Source organism: Notolepis coatsorum (genome assembly GCF_963971535.1).
Source record: "Notolepis coatsorum genome assembly, chromosome: 3".
Taxonomy (NCBI): Eukaryota; Metazoa; Chordata; class Actinopteri; order Aulopiformes; family Paralepididae; genus Notolepis; species Notolepis coatsorum.
In genome coordinates, this window is record NC_140167.1 from 196,016,390 (window position 1) to 196,033,927 (window position 17,538).

Sequence of the window (17,538 nt, forward strand, 5' to 3'; positions counted from 1 at the left end):
CATTTCCCCAACTACTGCGAGAATTAATAAGTGGCTCTGGATAGGAGGAGAGTCGCTGGTTTGATCCCTGTGCTTGGTCCTATTCTAAATGAGTGTGTCTGCAGTGTGTTTACAGATACGTTTCGGTTCAATGACCATAGGAATCTACCCCCCCCCCCCAGCTCCCCGGTCCCGCCCTAAAGCCCTCTATATAGACACAAAGCTAAGGCCTCACCTGTAGGGCTCTCTGCTCGCGGCTCAGCTTGCTGGAGTCAGCGTACAGCTCAGTGGTGACAAATTTGAAGCGGTCGCCTACGAAGCCCATGGAGTTCTCGATGCGCTTGGCCAGGCTGGACCTCCGGGAGTTTTTACACGAGCCGTCCTCGTCCTCGTCCTCGTCCTCTCCGTGAGACTCCTCCGGGTCAACGATGCTGTCCTCCCGCTCGGTGTCCCGCTCCGCCTCCGCGTCCGCACGGCGCCGGGCGGGGCATTGGGACGACCGGCGGCCCCTGTCCCAGAGGTCCAGGCCCGACGTGCGGGCGCAGCGCAAACTGGCGCTCGGGTCCTGGTCTCCGAGGTCCGGGCTGGGGCTCCTCCGCCCCTCTGGGCTAGCCCGGCCCGGAGAGCACCGAGGCGGGCTGGGGGTCACGCCGGGGCGGCCCGTCTCTACTAGCCGTCTGTCTGTGTGGTCGGGCCTCAGGGTGGAGGTCGGGCCATGTTGGATGGGGTGAGAGGGTTGCTTTGGTTCGCATTCGGTCTTTGTCCGATTTTGGTTGCCGTGACAACATTCATTTTGGTGGACCCTCGTGCCGGGGACCGGCGGAGTCAGTTTGTGAGCGGCTGGAGTGGATTCTAAATCAGTGTCTGAATGAATCAGGTCAATGCACACAATCCTCTCTCTGGAGCCCGCGGATGAAGAGCAGGGTTTACTCTGACTCCCGCCCTGCTCCCCCGCTCCCCTCTCGGGCTTCATTTGGCTCCCGTCCGCCATCTCCAGCCCGCCGCCCCGACCTCTGTGGCCTCCACATTCCTCGACGGAGCCCCTGAGTTTCTCCAGCGCCCGGGACTTAAGGCCGGCGTCTCCCCTCTCCGGGGGCTTCGCGTCCGGGTGAGGCTGCATCAGGGGGTGGGCCATCTCCTGGGAGTTATAGGTGAGGTACTCCCCTCCGTGGCCGGCCGGGTGGCCGTGGTAGGGCAAGGGGTGCTTGGCCGCCACGTGGGCAGGGTAAAGGCTGTTGCTTCCCAGCAGCACTGGGTGAGGGTAGACCGGTCCTTTCCCCGCCAGAGGGTGGGAGTGGAGGGCCATGCTGTCGGGGATGGAGTAGTGCAGGTACCGGTTAGCGTAGGCCAAGCTGTTGAGGTAAGCTTCGCTCTGAGGCAGGTACAGGTGGCCGGGGGGGTTTCCGTTCTCCAAACAGGGCCTCTTGTACGACGACATCTCCGGAGCGACCTCGCTTCTCTTCAAGGCTTGGGAGGACTTCTCCGTCCCTTCTCTGTGGTGCTCGGACTGGCCGCCAGGGCTGAGTCTGGCCCAGTCTCCGTTGGGCCTGGGGGAGGGGGGCCTGGAGGAGTTGACCAGAGAGGAGGCAGAGTGTTGGGCAGAGGACACCGCGTGGTTGGGCTCTCCTATCCTGGGACACGACGAGCTGCGCTGCTGGGGAAGGACTCTGTCTGGGCCCTTGTGTTTGATGACGGAGGGAGAGGAGCCTTTGGCCTGGGGGGGCCCCAGCTCTGGGTTGGGCCTGGGGGAGGGTGGCGGCCCTGGTGTGTGTTGTGTATGGGAGGGGGAGGGGGTGGGCACCACCCAGGAGGAGTGCAAAGTGCTGATCATCTCCGGCCTCTCTGAGGCCTTGGAGGAAGTGCTGCTGGCCATGGAGTGAGGGAGGGAGGGCGGAGACAAGGACAGGGTCTCCTTTAAGAGCTCTCGGCTGGGGGGCAGTCCGTAGCGTGCGCCTGGAGCCAAAGCATCCATCTTAGCGGGTAATCCATTGGGAGGCAGGCCAAACTCCAGCATCCTTCCAGACAGGTCCAGGGGCTTCTCGGTTGGATCTTTGGTAGTAGTGGACTGGTGAGCGGGCCGCTCAAAGCTGGGTTTGGAGGGAGACCTGCTTGGTCTCCTCTCAGACCCCACACCCCTGTGTTCAGCTGCCCCGTCCCTGGGCCGGGGTTTGTGAGGACTGGGCCGTGCGGGGGATAGGTGCTCTTGAGCCATGCTGCTCACAGAGAATGGATGTGGCATGGACTGGGAGGAGGAGGAGGAGGAGACGGATGATGAAGAGGAGGAGGTGGGCGGGGGCCCTATTCTAGTGACAGGCCTCTGTAAGTCCGGAGAAGTGTCACTGTGAGTCGAGGAAGCAGGGAGAGCCTGGGGGAGGCGAGAAGAGGCACGAGGGGAGGAATCGATGGGAAGACTACTATTATTCCCACTGCTGGCACCACCAGCACCACTACTACTACTACTGCTGCTGCTGTTGTTACTGTTACTGGGGCCCTTGCTGGAGGGAGGTCTGTTGGGCTTACTGCTCCTGCTGGGGGACCTGTCCCTGTCTGTGACAGTCTGGTGGTGCTGGTGATGATGAGGGGGAGCTTGGTGGAGCTGCTGCCCGAACGCAGAGCTCTCTGGGTGGATCCGAGGACCCACGTTCAGCCCCTTGTCCTGGCAGTGAATCAGGGAGGTGGGGGCGACGGTCACCGCAGGGATCCTCATAGGGGGAGCCACCAGGGGAGTGGAAATGGGAGAAGGGGCGTACTGGGGCATGTAGTAGAGCCTCTCGGCAGCAGCGGGGTTCACGTTCCCCCCCTGGGCTGCACACAGAGACTGGTAGGCCAGGTGCTGGGGCAGATAGGGGGAGGGCTGGCCAAGAAAAGAAGCCTTGTACATGCTGAGAGCTGCATATTTGGAGGTATCCATGAAGGGGTATATGCTCGCTTCGGGATAGGGACTGAGCCAGGGCAGACGGAGATAGCCGCCCCCGGCGCTCACCATTCCCAGCTCCGAAGGCTTGTCCCCGGGCCCGACCGCTCTGCGCTCCAGGCCCATGCGCTCCAGGCCCATGCCCTCAGCTCCGGGCGGCAAGGCCTTGTAGAGGCCCAGGTATCCGTTGGTGTGTTTGCGACTGTCCATGGAGCCGTCGGGCTTGTAGGAGAGCTCCGGGAGGCCGTCCCTGCCGTACCCCAGGGGGAGGCCCGCCCCCTCGCGGCTCTTCTCGGCCGGCAGCGCTCGGATCCCCGGGTAGACCATCCCGCCGTGGAGGCGCAGGCCGTCCCGCATGAGTGTGCCTCGGTCCAGCCCCATGGAGGCCAGGGGCGTTAACCTAGCATCCACCTGCACAGAGAACACAAAACTAAAACATTATTACTGTTGATATGGTATATATATTCTTTTTATTTCGTTTTTTTTTGACAATGTGTGGTCAATATTTCCTTTAGCAGAGATGGAAATATTCATGAATAACATCTGCAAAATGTTGTCTGTATACAACTTAACCCCACCAGTATACCTCTACAACTCAATTTAAATTAACTCTTAATTTTGCACTAGATAAAATGAATGTCATGTGATATGAACAGGAAACTAACAAATTTGCCAGAGCTGTGTATGTGTGTGTCCAGGTAACTCGTCACTCTAAGCCTAGTGAGCAGAGCAGGTGATGAGGACCCACATACCATGCTTTGTGTGTAGTTTCCTCGTCTTAGTTCCAGGTTTGTCTGTGTCTCAGCATCACGAACAGATGTTTCCCTGCAGAGACCAGAAAACTGTTAGCATTGGGATCCATTAACCCCCCCCCCACACACACTCACACACCAATATTGCCCTAATGCCACTGTTTTTCGTTTTTTTTAACGATATTAACAGATCACACACACCTAAACATACTTGAACACAAACAAATGTCAAGCTAAACTGACATAATAGGGGGCATTGGATTCTAGCAGCAGTGTTTCAACAGCGGCCCTTATTCTATAGATGACACAGCCTTTAGCAGAGAGAGAGAGGAGAGAGGGGGGGGGGGGTTGGACTGAGGAAAGAGTGACAATTGTTCTTATTGCCTCCGCCTCTCTCTCTACCAAAAACGTAGCCTACACACACACCATCCAACTGTAGCAGTTTGTTGGTGATGAAAGCGTGGGTGTGTGTCTCCCCCCCCCCTCTCTCTCTCTCTCTCTCTCTTGCCCCTCCGGTCCCCTACCCCCCAACACCCCTAACAGCCCGCCCCCCCGCCTCCCTGTGCGGCCCCTCTCTCTCCCGCCCACCCAGCAGGCTAGACGTTCATTGTGTAGCTCCATCTATTCAGTCACGTTCTCCTGCTCACTGGCTTTCCTCTGCCCTCCTTGACCCGTTCTCTCAGCCAGCGGAGCGACGGAAGATTATACATCACAGACCGCTACAGTATTTACCACCTGCTAACCTCGCAAATATACACACACACACATATATATATATATATATATATATTAGGGTTGTCAAAATGTATGCTTTAACTTTGGATTAATTTAAATAATTTAAAGCATTAAAATAAATGAATCTATGGAGTGAAAAATCTTCAACGTTCTGAACTTTCAGCAGTATATTCGCCGCGGATATAAGAAAGGGGTCTAGCTGAGTCAATGTTGGTGGTTGTTGAACATTTGTATTTCAAAGAAAGCTATTAAAATAGTCTTTGAATCTAAATATACTTTCTTTGTGTTGATTTTACATTAATTCCATGATTTTACTCAAGTAAATATCTGTTACAAGCTTCGGTCTTAAGTAGAAAAATGCTATTTTAGATTAATTACAGAAAATTGTGAGATTAATTAGTAATTTTTTTTTATCTATTGACAGCACTAATATATATATATATATATATGTATATTCAGGAGACAACTAGCAGAGCAAAATGTACAGCAAACTAAATAATTAACCGGAACACTTTTTTTGGCTGAAAATATCACTGCCATGCAAATTGGTCCACTGTAGGAGTTTTCACATGGGGGCGACTTTGAGAAAAATAAATGCAAAACGTCTTTACCGCGTGGGAGCAAAAAGACTAATCGTGTATATACAAGGATCATTTGAACCCGTCAGTATTTGATGCTGTGGAAGGATTTGTTTATATTCGTCATTGATTAAATCTGAAAACTGCAGATTGTTTCCTTATTTTCCATAATTGATGAGAAAAAAATAATTGGTGCCAAGAATTTAATTGAGAATCTTCTTGAGAATCATTGAGAATGATGATGACGTGTCCTCCATATAGGCCTGGTCTAAACAACAGCCTAATTGTAACAGAATTGCATCACACCGACCAGTGCAGGTTTAAAAACGCCTTTCATCCAGCAGACGTCAACCGATAGCCCTTAAAGGTATGTAAATCGCTTTCACTGTTAACTAACCGACTCGCTACAAAACGATTAGATGTAAATCAAGACGAAGTAATTAGCCTAACGGTAACAAAAAGAACCTCCTCAGATCCATCGCTGGCTTGCGCTACGCATTCCCCATTAGGGGCAGGCCTGCCCTCGGAATAAACAGTCTACCTCCTGCACATAACCAACCGCTGAATGTCACAGAGTCGTGACTAACAGCGCGGCCGAGACAAGAGCAGGTCTTGAAAGCAACGACCGGTGTGAAGGTGAGGTGGGCGAGAGAGAGAGAGAGGGAGGGAGAGCGAGGGAGATGGAGAGAGGGGGAGAGCGAGGGAGTGAGGGACACGCTGAAAGGTCCCTATTAAGTGAAGCCTGGTTGCGCTCCACCGTGCTGAGAGCAGCAGAGGAACCTCTCGCTCCTCGATCATCGGAAAGAAATGCGCCTGAGCCTCGTTGCCGCCGCTGGCACGCTGCTTTTATTACCGTGACCTCCAGCCCATTAATCACCCTCTCGGCCGCTCCGGCTCCTCCCTGCCCTGTCATCCCCCTCTCTCATCCCCGGGGCCCGGCCTGCCTGAACAACATCCGCATCTGACGGAACTGAAACAGTTTGTGTGCTTAAGTGTGTGTGTGTGTGTGTGTCTGAGTGAGCGTGCATGTATGTGCGTCTGTGTGTGCATCTGTGAGTGAGTGTGCGTGTGTGTGCATAGGCTACAGGCATCGCGTTGAGAAATCACGTCTTTCCTGTCCTGTCCCGTCGCCCCCCCCCCCCCCCCAACACACACAGGAAACCATTTCAGAGGCACCTCGTCGAGTGGAATATGAACGCCAGTGCTACTGAAGGTCTAAAAACAGGAAAATAAACGAGCATCGTGTACAAGAAAAACAAGTACAGATCCCAGCAGAACATTCGGCATATGAGCCATTTCCACTTATAAACACAACTACAGCACTGTCCATATATTGAGACAGAATGTCATAATAATAATGATTGGACACATTGGACTTTCAATGAGATGCTTCTTTAATTAAGTGTGACAAAGAGATAGATAATCTGTTCCTAAGTGCAGTGGTACAATAATTACATTCTCTAATGCTAAGCTGTATGCTAGTCAGACGTGCAGTTTAATACAATGCATAATTGACCCATCTCAAACCACGCCCTCTTTTCTCGATCGAGGGGAAGCAACAGTTGTGATAGCAGGATCTAGGAAAAGAGGGCGGCGTTTGAGACGGGTCAATCGACACCTATAAGGGTCCAGAAAAAAAGAAGAACAAGCTAAAAAAAAGAGAGAAGTGAGAATAAATGAACCACGGATTGTGAGGCTTATAATAAACGGCACACGGTGCGTCACATCGCAGCGCGTAAAGCTATTAGGGCCCGTGTTCCGCGCGGATCAGCTCAACTCGGAAAGCCAAAGCCCCAACTGAGTCACTGACCGTTTCGCACGCGGCAAGCGGCCTCAAAAACACTCAAAAACAATGCCGCTTGTGCCCCAGCCGGGTCACTGCATCACCGCTAAACTACAGCCTCCTGCCTTTTGTCAAATGCCATGTGTGCGTCAGAGAGAGAGAGAGGGGGAGAGACGGGGAGGGAGAGAGGAAAAGGCACTGCACGTTGACGCCCATCCCCACTGCTAAGAATAGTTTGCGCAACAAACAACTCCCGACGGCCATCCAATCCATCACGCCGGCCGGCAAAGCGAGCAGGCAGGCGGGGGGGGGGGGGGGGGGGGGACGGACGGACGGACTGGCTGCGTTTATAAAACAGATCGCTGGAGCGGAGCCCGATTCGCACCATTAAACTGAAAACCACCGGGTGTTATTAGCGAGCCTCGTAGCTCGGTGTCCAGTCGTTAACTATTGTGCGCTGTTGGCGGAAAAAAAGGAAAAAAGAGACAGAGTGAGGGAAGAAAGGGGAAAATGAGAAAAAAGAAGAGTGTTTTCTCCATGCTGGCCTGGTTTCCTAAGACTAGTGCGACTTGAACTTTCTGTGACCCTTCAGATGTAGCGGAACAAACACCGGCGCCGCTCATCATTTCCTCACGTATAACAGCGCTCACCTCCTCGCCGGCCTCTCCATTCCTGTCCGACCTTTGCGTGCAGTGGTGTGTGTTTCGAGAGTGTGCGTGTGTGCGCGCGCGCGAGTAGATATACAAGCGCGAAAGATTGATTTTGTGTGTTACGTTCTGCACCAGGTCTTTTCAGTGGTAGGAGGGGACCCGGGGAAGTGGAATGGCCCAGAACAAGAACTAAGCAGGAGTGTAGGCGCCCTCTCGCTCTTTGTCCCTGGCGCTCCGCCAAGCTCCCTCTAAAGCGCAGAGCTCCGATCGACTCGGGGGGGGGGGAATGCAGTGTGACGCAGGATAATCTCCGCAGCGACGGGGGTGGGGTGGGGATAAACACGGATTAAATGCACACACCACCACGACGCTTGCTGCCTGTGTGTGTGTGTGTACATGCGTGTCCAAAAATGAAAGGAATGCGACGCATAGCCTACCAACTGGTGAACAAAACACAAACCAACGGAGGCAAATCTCAGAAATGGCACATCTCTTTTCACGCAAATCATTTAAGAGTCGACCCAACATTTATATTCAAGAACCTTGGGCTACATTGTCCGCATCAATGTGCACTGTGTGTGTATATGCGCGAGTGTGAGTGAGAGAGATTGAAAGAGAAGGGAAGAGAGGCAGGGGGGGGGATCGGAGGGAAGGCTAGAAGGAGCCACCGGCGGCTCTTCAGCTGTCACATTATTAGCGAGCGAGCTGTAAACAAGGCCTCGTGTCCACCCGCGCCGTGAACAGCCGCACGCAAGTCGGCACACGGGACAATCCCCCCGGCAACACGGCCGTTCACAACGGGGACATTGTGTGGCCCCGTGCTGTCACTAGAGAACGGGCGACCGCTGCTGAACTGGCCCTATTCATCCCGCGCCAAATGAGGACTAAATGGCCTTTTATGTCGCAAAAAAGGGCCGATTGTAATAGGGATGTGCGAATGCGAGTCGCCTCGCGTTCACCAGGGACCCCTTGACTTTTCTTTGAAATGCATGCGTCTCTCGTTTATCGAATATTTGATCAAAAGCACCGCCCGGACGAAGCCAAGACCCCCGTCGCGACCTTTTTGGACAGAGACTAATGTGATGAGCGAAGCTTAAATTCAAGAATTGCTCACTTGGGCATGTTCTATTCACGGTGCCGTTTTATCCAGACTAGAGAATGCTCATTTTGGGGGTCTTTCTTCCAAAACACAGGAGCGGTGTAATAGGCTCTCGTCGCTATCTCCGCTGTGCTGCCAAATGTCTGTGTGATTTCGTCAGATAGAGGCCTGGGGCTCCAACATCTAAAAACAAACGGGGACGCTCTTATCAAGATGGGGCCTGCAGAGACTGGAAGGGAAGAGGTGATGATGTGTCATCAATCATTATTCCACAACTATAGCCTCTATAGCCTGTTGTTGTTGTTACAGCAAGGTCACTGCCAAACAGAAAATTGGCAAAACTTCCAATGTAGGTTACAACCAAATACAATGAGGAAGCAAGGTTTCCTCTCAGACACGTAGACTCATTTTGTTAAGTTATTCAAGACGCTTATAATTTGAATAAACAAGTGAACGTCCTCTCTCTATCGCTGCCCCTCTCTCTCTCTCTCTCAGCGCTGTGGGTGCTACACGCTGGAGGGGGGCAGCGACACGTCTCTGCGGGGAAGTGATCCGTGTGCTCCAAACCTCAGCGGAACCAAAAGCTTTGTGGAGCAGAGAGGCAGAGAGAGGGAGGGAAAAAAAGCCTCTCCCGTTTCAGCGCGAGGTCCCAGGAGGCCTGGACGGAGCACAGCTTCAATCAAACCGTGACGTCTCCTCCGGGAGCCGTGCAGCGCGTGGAAACCTGATCTCTCCCCGGCGCTCCGCCGTGCGTTTTGCTTTTGTTCGCCTGCACCTCGCATGAGCAGCCAAGAGCTCCGCGTCGGTGTGGAGATTGTTGCGTTATCCAAAACACAACGGAAACAAAAAAATACATATATTTAGAACCACAACAACGAGAGCAACACGACCCTCTCCGTCCCGATGGAATAAAAATTTAAACTCCATCTGGCTTTTGGCTCATTAGCTGCGGCTGCCGTCTCTCTATGAAATATCAAACAGGCCAGGAGGAGAGATAACGCAAAAGTGGTTTTCATTGTGGATTATATCGACGTATGCGCGCATATAAGATTGTCCTGGCTGGTCCCATTGATTCCAGTAGATTACAAAGCAGCCAAACAGCGGTTAATGGGTTTAAAATGGGAGGTGGTGCGATTGTCCTATAAGGGCTTCAGATTAACATCTCCCCAGCCGCTCCACGTAGAGGCACACAGATACTGTCACACGTACAAGATCCATCACACAGCACGACAACACCCAGGGCTCCTGGAGGACACCGCCGCGGGGCACGCCTACCCTCCCCCATCCCACACACATGGGGCGCATTTCTCCGAAGCGCGTTACAAAATATTGATCCCTTGTTGCAATAAGTGCGATATCCTCTCGGGGAGAATAAATGTATTCATCTCACAACGAGCACCCCCCTCCCCGTGATAATTTTGACCTCTGAGCGCGGACACCTGGGGAACGGATCAAACCTATTGACTCATCTCGGCGCATGCATGCAGTGGAAAAAAGATGCACATCGGGGGAACACTATAAATAAAACAACGCCAACCAGACCAAATGTAAAGCATCCGTTTTGGGCTTCCAGCGATATTTATCCTCTGGGGGACATGCTTGATCCGTGTCCAGTTGAAATCATAGTTCCCTGGTAATGGGCTTCGCTCAGTTTCAAACTGTGTGGGTCCGTTGTTATTTAAATAAATTGCATGTCGATCAGCATTTGGTGGCAAATCATTAAGATCACTTAAAAATCTGGGCTGTAGGCCTTTTATTAATGGATGGCCATCCACGTTTACAACAAAGCGTTGTTTTTGCTATAACTCCACATAAGCAGAGCAGAGCACCCACAGAGCCAGAGAGAAGCAGCCAACCATGCCCAGTTACCATCAACGTAAGCTCAGAACCCGGAGCCAAAAAGTCTTGCTGGCTGCGTGTATATCACCTATAATAGCCTACAAGGAGATACCAGGCTAAATAGAAAACATCTTTGTTTAGAAACCCATGGAAATGGTTTCCACTCAAGTTAATCACCTCGTCCGTGCTTCCTTGTGCAACACAGCTTCGCTGACCTTATTCCAGGCAGGATGTCGCTTGCGTGTTATTAGAAGAGATAGCCCACGGGCCTGCAGGGCTAAAATTCACATTTGGTCGTCTTCGGCCTGTTCCCCCACTAAGTTCGTCAATGAGCTGGAACCAGCCAATATGAGACACATCGATCGTTGTAAAAGAGTCCCCTAATAGAGGCCTTGCATGGAATGTTGGCGTAGTTCTTTCTTCCATGGCTGCCTATAACAGTGTTTTTTTATGTGTTGATTATGAGAAATGTCATATATATATGTCAAATATGTAATAGGTTGGTGCCTTATTATTGGATCTAGCAAAGTAGCATCAGTTAGTGGAAAACCAGGAAAAGTAATACCACGCTTTTCCAGTGTTTTACCTCTACCGCTTCACAGAAATTGGGCATTTTCTTTTTAATGTGGTTAGCCCACCAGTAGTTACAGGCAGCCGTACTGGAAGAAAGAGAACTAACCATCCCATGCAAGGCCTCTTATTAGTGCTTCGGTGGCTCCATGGGAACTCAGCGCACGCCTGGAAAGTAACTAGGGCAATACAAACTCTGTGTGTGCAGGCAACGGCTATTACACTACACAGGCAGATACTTGTGCATTAGAGACCACATAGGCTACTTGTGCTACTAGAACTCAGCGGCGAAACACGCAGTCATCTTGGAAGAACACCTGCGACTCACTCGAGACACGCTGGCAGGCCGGGTATCTGTTTTCCATCAATCCGGCGGAGCAGAGTGAGTGGTCCTGACTGGCCACAGCGGGTCTGAGCGGGATCCCCACTCGATACATCACACATAGCTCCGGGAGACCGGGACCAAGACACCTCCCCCCCCCCCCCTCCTACTCCTCACCCCCCCCCCCCCCCCCCCCTCCCTCTTCCTCGCTGACACACACACCACGGGGATGCCTTCCAACTGAATTGAACCGTGTGAGCCTCTTGCGTCTCTTGGCAGGGCGAGGCTGGATTCCGTAACCTTGTTTAGCGCAGTAGCCCGCACGCACGCAACACACACAGCACAACACGCACACAGACATACAGCACAACACGCACAGCACAACACGCACACACAGCACAACACGCACACACACATACAGCACAACACGCACACACACACGCAGTTCAACACAATGGGAGTGCAATGATGAGCTATAACATTCAAACGAAAACGGATGACTTTCTACTCCACTAGTATTCCCTCTTTCTTCACCTCAGCTACCACAAGTCAACAAGTGCCGTCCGGTCGACAGGAGGACAGTTGTAATAAAGAAGGCCAAGCTCAGCTCAGAGCCAAATAAATCATTAGAGCCATGATGTTATTTATCATCAGCCACATGCTGCCGCTGCCCCGCCGAAACGCACAAAGACCACCCTATGCGCTATTCTTAGTAGAAGTGGCCCTTCTCTCTCTCTCTCTCCCCTTCTTCGCTTTCGCGGCACACGGTGTGGCGGCGAGCTGCTTCTATTCTAGTGCGAGGAGGAGACATCGTGTTTTGGGGGATCGAATAATGCGCAGTTGTTTGGTGGCCGAGATAATCATTCTAGAGAGCAAAACTGGTCAGTTGTAAATAAATAAAGAAAAAAAACACACAAGAAGAGTATCCCGTGGATGTGTCGTCGTCAATTTGGGGATTTTTTTTTACATAGACAAGTAAAAAGCTGAACAAACAACGGGGGAAACACGCACACAAATAGTCAAATGTTAACCCTTTCACTACCCGTCGGTAGTGTGATAGTAAAGGGTTAACCTTCTGTAGTGTGGCAGTGAAAGGGCTAACCTTCGGTGTGTTGTCGCAGTGAAAGGGTTAACCTTCTGTGTGTTGTCGCAGTGAAAGGGTTAACCTTCTGTAGTGTGGCAGTGAAAGGGTTAACCTTCTGTGTGTTGTCGCAGTGAAAGGGTTAACCGTTTGGTAGTGTGATAGTAAAGGGTTAACCTTCGGTAGTGTGGCAGTGAAAGGGTTAACCTTATGTGTGTTGTCGCAGTGAACGGGTTAACCTTCTGTGTGTTGTGGCAGTGAAAGGGTTAACCTTCTGTAGTGTGGCAGTGAAAGGTTTAACCTTCTGAAGTGTGGCAGTGAAAGGGTTAACCTTCTGACTTGTGGCAGTTAAAGGGTTAACCTTCTGTCGTGTGGCAGCAGTGAAAGGTTAACATTCTGTAGTGTGGTGGTAGTGAAAGGGTTAACCTTCTGTCGTGTGGCAGCAGTGAAAGGTTAACCTTCTGTAGTGTGGTGGTAGTGAAAGGGTTAACCTTCTGTCGTGTGGCAGCAGTGAAAGGTTAACATTCTGTAGTGTGGTGGTAGTGAAAGGGTTAACCTTCTGTCGTGTGGCAGCAGTGAAAGGTTAACCTTCTGTAGTGTGGTGGTAGTGAAAGGGTTAACCTTCTGTCGTGTGGTAGCAGTGAAAGGTTAACCTTCTGTGAAAGGGTGAATAGGCTCGTGGGTCGTTCGTCGTGGTCTCCTCACCTGGTTAATTTGTACTGGTTTCCAACCGTCGTCCGGCCAACTCACGCGCCGTCCTCCTCCCTTGTTTTGCCAAGTTACGAGCAGCGAGCCGAGCCTCTGGTTACGTAGAGACGAGCCTGGTTACGGTCCGTCTGGTGGGACTAGCGAGGCGACCCCACAACCAAAACCGTCCCCCCCAGAAGAAGTGCCTCTAGGTTATATCCACTTGTCACGACTCACGAAACCAAACAAGGGCCATAAAACATAGGTATTTTATCTGCAGTCTACAGACAACTCTCACCTTTTACATTATTATTTAGAGGACTTTTTTGTTGTTGTTGCAAATGTCACTTAGGTTTTCCTTATTAAACCAACAACCGGGCAAAATAATTTAGACCAGCGTGGCAAAAAAAGAAAAAACGTAGATAATATAGAAGAAAGAATAACCTCAATCCGTCCCGTGTTCCGTTCCGTGGCTTGATAGTGTGTCGGTGTGGCCGAGAGCCCGGCGGGGATACAGGTGGCGCGAGGTCCGCGGCGGACTCACAGATCTCAGCTCGTCGCCCGTCCACCTCGCAGCAGCGCCATGTTGGGTTTCATCGGAGCAGCACGCCGTTAAAAAAAAAAAAAAAAGCCTTTTACTTCCACACGGTCCGTCGTCACTCCATACCAGCCTCTGAAATTATAATCGTTGGTTTCGGAGGATATTCCAAATGGCTTTTCCTTCCGTGTTTCCACTTGGAGAGAGAGGTGGGGGGGGTGGAAAGAAAAGCAGACCGTTGCTCCGGTTCGTTGTATCGAGGAGGAGGGCGGCGGGCGCGCGGGGAGCTCGCGGGGAGTTGCCGCGGCACAGAATGGATGAATGCCGCGAGCCGAGCGAAGCGCTCTACTCCCCCTCGCGCAGACTCTACCCAGAAGGCCAGTCGGGAGACCGCAATTACCATAACAGCACACGCACACACACACACGCGCGCACACACACACACACACACGCGCGCGCGCGCATACACACAAGCACACGCACTCACGAGCTCCGCGTAAACTCCAGAACAGGAATAGGTTATGGCAGACAGCTAGCGCGCGCGGAAAAAAAAGAAAGAGATCGCTGTAAATACAGAATGCACGACGACGAACCAAATGGCGCGCGTAGAAAAGTGCAGCTGATTGAAAACACGTAAACAACACGCCGCCGGGCGGAGGATATGATATACTGTCAATTATGTTGTCCAAGTTCAAAGGAGCGAGAAAACTATAGGAAACCAGTCTATTAATATCACTGATAAATCCGTTCACTGTGGCTGGTGGTTACCGTCAGCCATGACTACTACTAAACCGGATTAATTTCTCAGAAAAAACATCGACAATTTCTCAACAAAATGCAAGACAATCTCATAATATGTGTTGGATATGTTATACTATAGGTTAATTCCATTCAGCTTAATTAGGCTACATGTAAGGCGTGTTTGTTATTGTTGAGGTGAGGTGTAGACTGAGGTAATTGAGGTGGATATACTGCAGAGGAAGTGGTATGTTATTTCACCATCTTATTCCATTGGTAATTAGGCTGATAGTTGAGCACCCCATGACCTATCTACTCCATAATACCCTAGACACAACAGAAACTATTCTAATAATGTTTGGTGTTATGATCTTTACCCTGGCTAGAGAGAGAGGGGGGGGGGTCTCCCTTTCACTGACCAGGGTTCAATTCCATGTATAGGTTACAGTGGTGCCGTGACCTGGAGGGGAGGTACCCCACGGAGGAAGGTCGAAGAGAGAGAGGGGGGGGGGGGGGGGGGGGTGTAACAGAGAAGCCCTTGGAGTCCCCTTAGGCTGACCGGTATAGATGTCGCAGCTCCCATGCAGGAAACCTACGTTCATATCTAGGTGTGTTACGCATGTCATTTAGACTTTATGTCATGGGTTTGAGGTCAGAAAAATGTCCAGGCCCCCATATATATATATATATATAAAAAAAATATTGGATTACCGTGCCGATGTTTCACGCAAGCCTAAGCAGAGGGGACTAAAAATCAAGCTGCTGTTGCAAGTCAATGACAACACATAAAGAAGCAGTATGACTTCTACAGTGACCTCTGCACAATCAAATATAGCCACTGAGATATAATAACAATAACTGTAGGGTTGTTAAAGGGATGGTTGTGGTTTTTGGATGTTGATGTTGGCAGAATCCTTTCTCAGCACAATCTGTTCCTCATACGATGACAATACATTTGAATCTAATACTAGCTCAGATAGTTAGCCACTGAAATTTCAGTGAGTTTCAATCAGCTTGTACAGGCAGGAGCTTGTCCCCATAGACTTTGCACTGACCGGATGAGGAACAGCATGGATTGTGCTGAAAAAGGACTCTAGCAATCAGCATAATCATTGGTGAATAAGAAATAGGGCAATGGGTTAAAAAGAAAAACAATAACTATCTCTTTATGTTATTTCAGAGCCCTAATATTGGTGAATTACAAGAAAGCAGAGGGCATGCAGAAGAGACAGAGGAAATAGGGAGACCAAAGAAAGAGAGAGAGAATGAGACGGAGAACAGAGACCTTCTAAGAGGGGGAGAGAGAGAGAGAGAGCGAGAGAGAGGGTGTGTGTGAGAGAGAGAGAGAGAGAGAGAGAGAGAGAGAGAGAGAGAGAGAGAGAGAGACGGCCGAGAGCTGGGGCACATCTGTTAGGGCTCCCATGTCAAGTGAAGGAGGCCAGGAATATCTAGCCTGAGGTGTGTGCGTATGTGTGTGTTATGTGAGTGCTCGTTTGTGCAGAGTTTTGTGTGAGGAAAGTGAGGACTTTTTAGACAGTTAGGGGCTATATGTAGGGTCAGAAGTAGGGTTAGGTTAAAAGCCCAATACGTAATCCGATGTAAACAAATGAGTAGCCCCACCATCAAAAATTAAGAATGCGAACAGTTTTCATTCTAAAGTTTATTGAATGAGATTTTAATACAAGGACTAATAATAGACAGGTCAACACGACATTCTAATTGCATTTGCTGTATTTTCTGGGTGTAAAAGTTTTGTGTACGTTAGTAAGGTTTGTAAACACTGGGTTTAACCCTTTCACTGCCACACTACAGAAGGTTAACCCTTTACTATCAGTCTATCACACTACCAACGGTTACCGTCTGTAGTGTGATAGTAAAGGGTTAACCTGCTGTTGTGTGGCAGTGAAAGGGTTAACCACATTCTGTGTATTGACACAGTGAAAGGGTTAACCTTATGTAGTGTGGTAGTGAAAAGGTTAACCATTTAGTCGTGTGGCAGTGAAAAAGCTTATTTTCCATCTGCAAATTTAATTCTTAAAGAATGTGAATATACCTCACATTGATATGGTCCAAGAAATCACAGATGTGACATTTAGACATTTAGTGGCTAGAGTTAAGGTTAGGGTTATATGGTACTATCATCACTATCATGAATGTAGTCAATAAAAAGTGGGTCACATGTATAGTAATACAAGGCTGTGTGTGTGTGTGTGTGTGTGTGTGTGAGAGAGAGAGAGAGAGAGAGAGAGAGAGAGAGAGAGAGAGAGAGAGAGAGAGAGAGAGAGAGAGAGAGAGAGAGAGAGAGAGAGAGAGAGAGAGAGAGAGAGAGAGGGTGTGTGTGTGCGTTAGACAGAGACAGATAGGCAGACTGGGAGAGAGAAGAGGGGAGCTGGCAGGGAAAAGTCTGGGCGCATTTTGTGCAGCTGTTAGAAGTAGGAGTTGCACCAGACAGTCGCACACCAAACAAACACAAAAGCAAACACTATAGACACATGCACATTCACTCACAAGCACACACACACACAGGCAGGCTGGCAGGCACTCACATAAAGACAAGTTGAAAAGCAAACCACATCTTCAAGGGCAGATTGGCTAGCAGTTTGGAGATAGTACAATATGAGGGGATAGAAAATAAGTGAGAGAGTGATGGCTGCATTATTCTCCTTTCACACTGGAAAGCTCTGATCAGATTGACCCGCATGTTATTCTCCTTTCACACTGGAAAGCACAGAATGACCTGCATGTTATTCTCCTTTCACACTGGAAAGCTCTGGTCAGAAAGACCCACTTGTTATTCTCCTTTCACACTGGAAAGCTCTGGTCAGAACGACCCGCATGTTATTCTCCTTTCACACTGGAAAGCTCTGGTCAGAACGACCCGCATGTTATTCTCCTTTCACACTGGAAAGCTCTGGTCAGAACGACCCGCATGTTATTCTCTTTCACACTGGAAAGCTCTGGTCAGAACGACCCGCATGTTATTCTCCTTTCACACTGGAAAGCTCTGGCCGGAACGACCCGCATGTTATTCTCCTTTCACACTGGAAAGCTCTGGTCAGAACGACCCGCATGTTATTCTCCTTTCACACTGGAAAGCTCTGGTCAGAACGACCCGCATGTTATTCTCCTTTCACACTGGAAAGCTCTGGTCAGAACGACCCGCATGTTATTCTGCTTTCACAATATAGTATATTGTATATTAGTATATTGCATAGTATATTGTATGGTAACTCAGTTACTGCTATCCTGCATTGAACATTGAACACTTGTGTC

General features: G+C 50.3%; 1 protein-coding gene across 4 annotated transcripts in view; it reads right to left on the minus strand.

Moving 5' to 3' along the window:
• bcor (BCL6 corepressor) overlaps window positions 1-17,538 on the minus strand; it is a 74,759-nt gene that overhangs the window by 43,037 nt on the left and 14,184 nt on the right. For 3 of the 4 annotated variants that reach the window (XM_084310630.1, XM_084310629.1, XM_084310627.1), the window contains exons 1-3: window positions 13,008-13,824; window positions 3,646-3,718; window positions 215-3,304 (exon numbers count right to left, since the gene is read on the minus strand). In XM_084310630.1, coding sequence (XP_084166756.1) covers window positions 215-3,304; window positions 3,646-3,648 — 3,093 coding nt within the window. In that variant the 5' untranslated portion in view covers window positions 3,649-3,718; window positions 13,008-13,824. Of the gene's footprint in view, window positions 1-214; window positions 3,305-3,645; window positions 3,719-13,007; window positions 13,825-17,538 lie in introns of those variants that run through there. The other variant, XM_084310628.1, reaches the window with a different exon arrangement.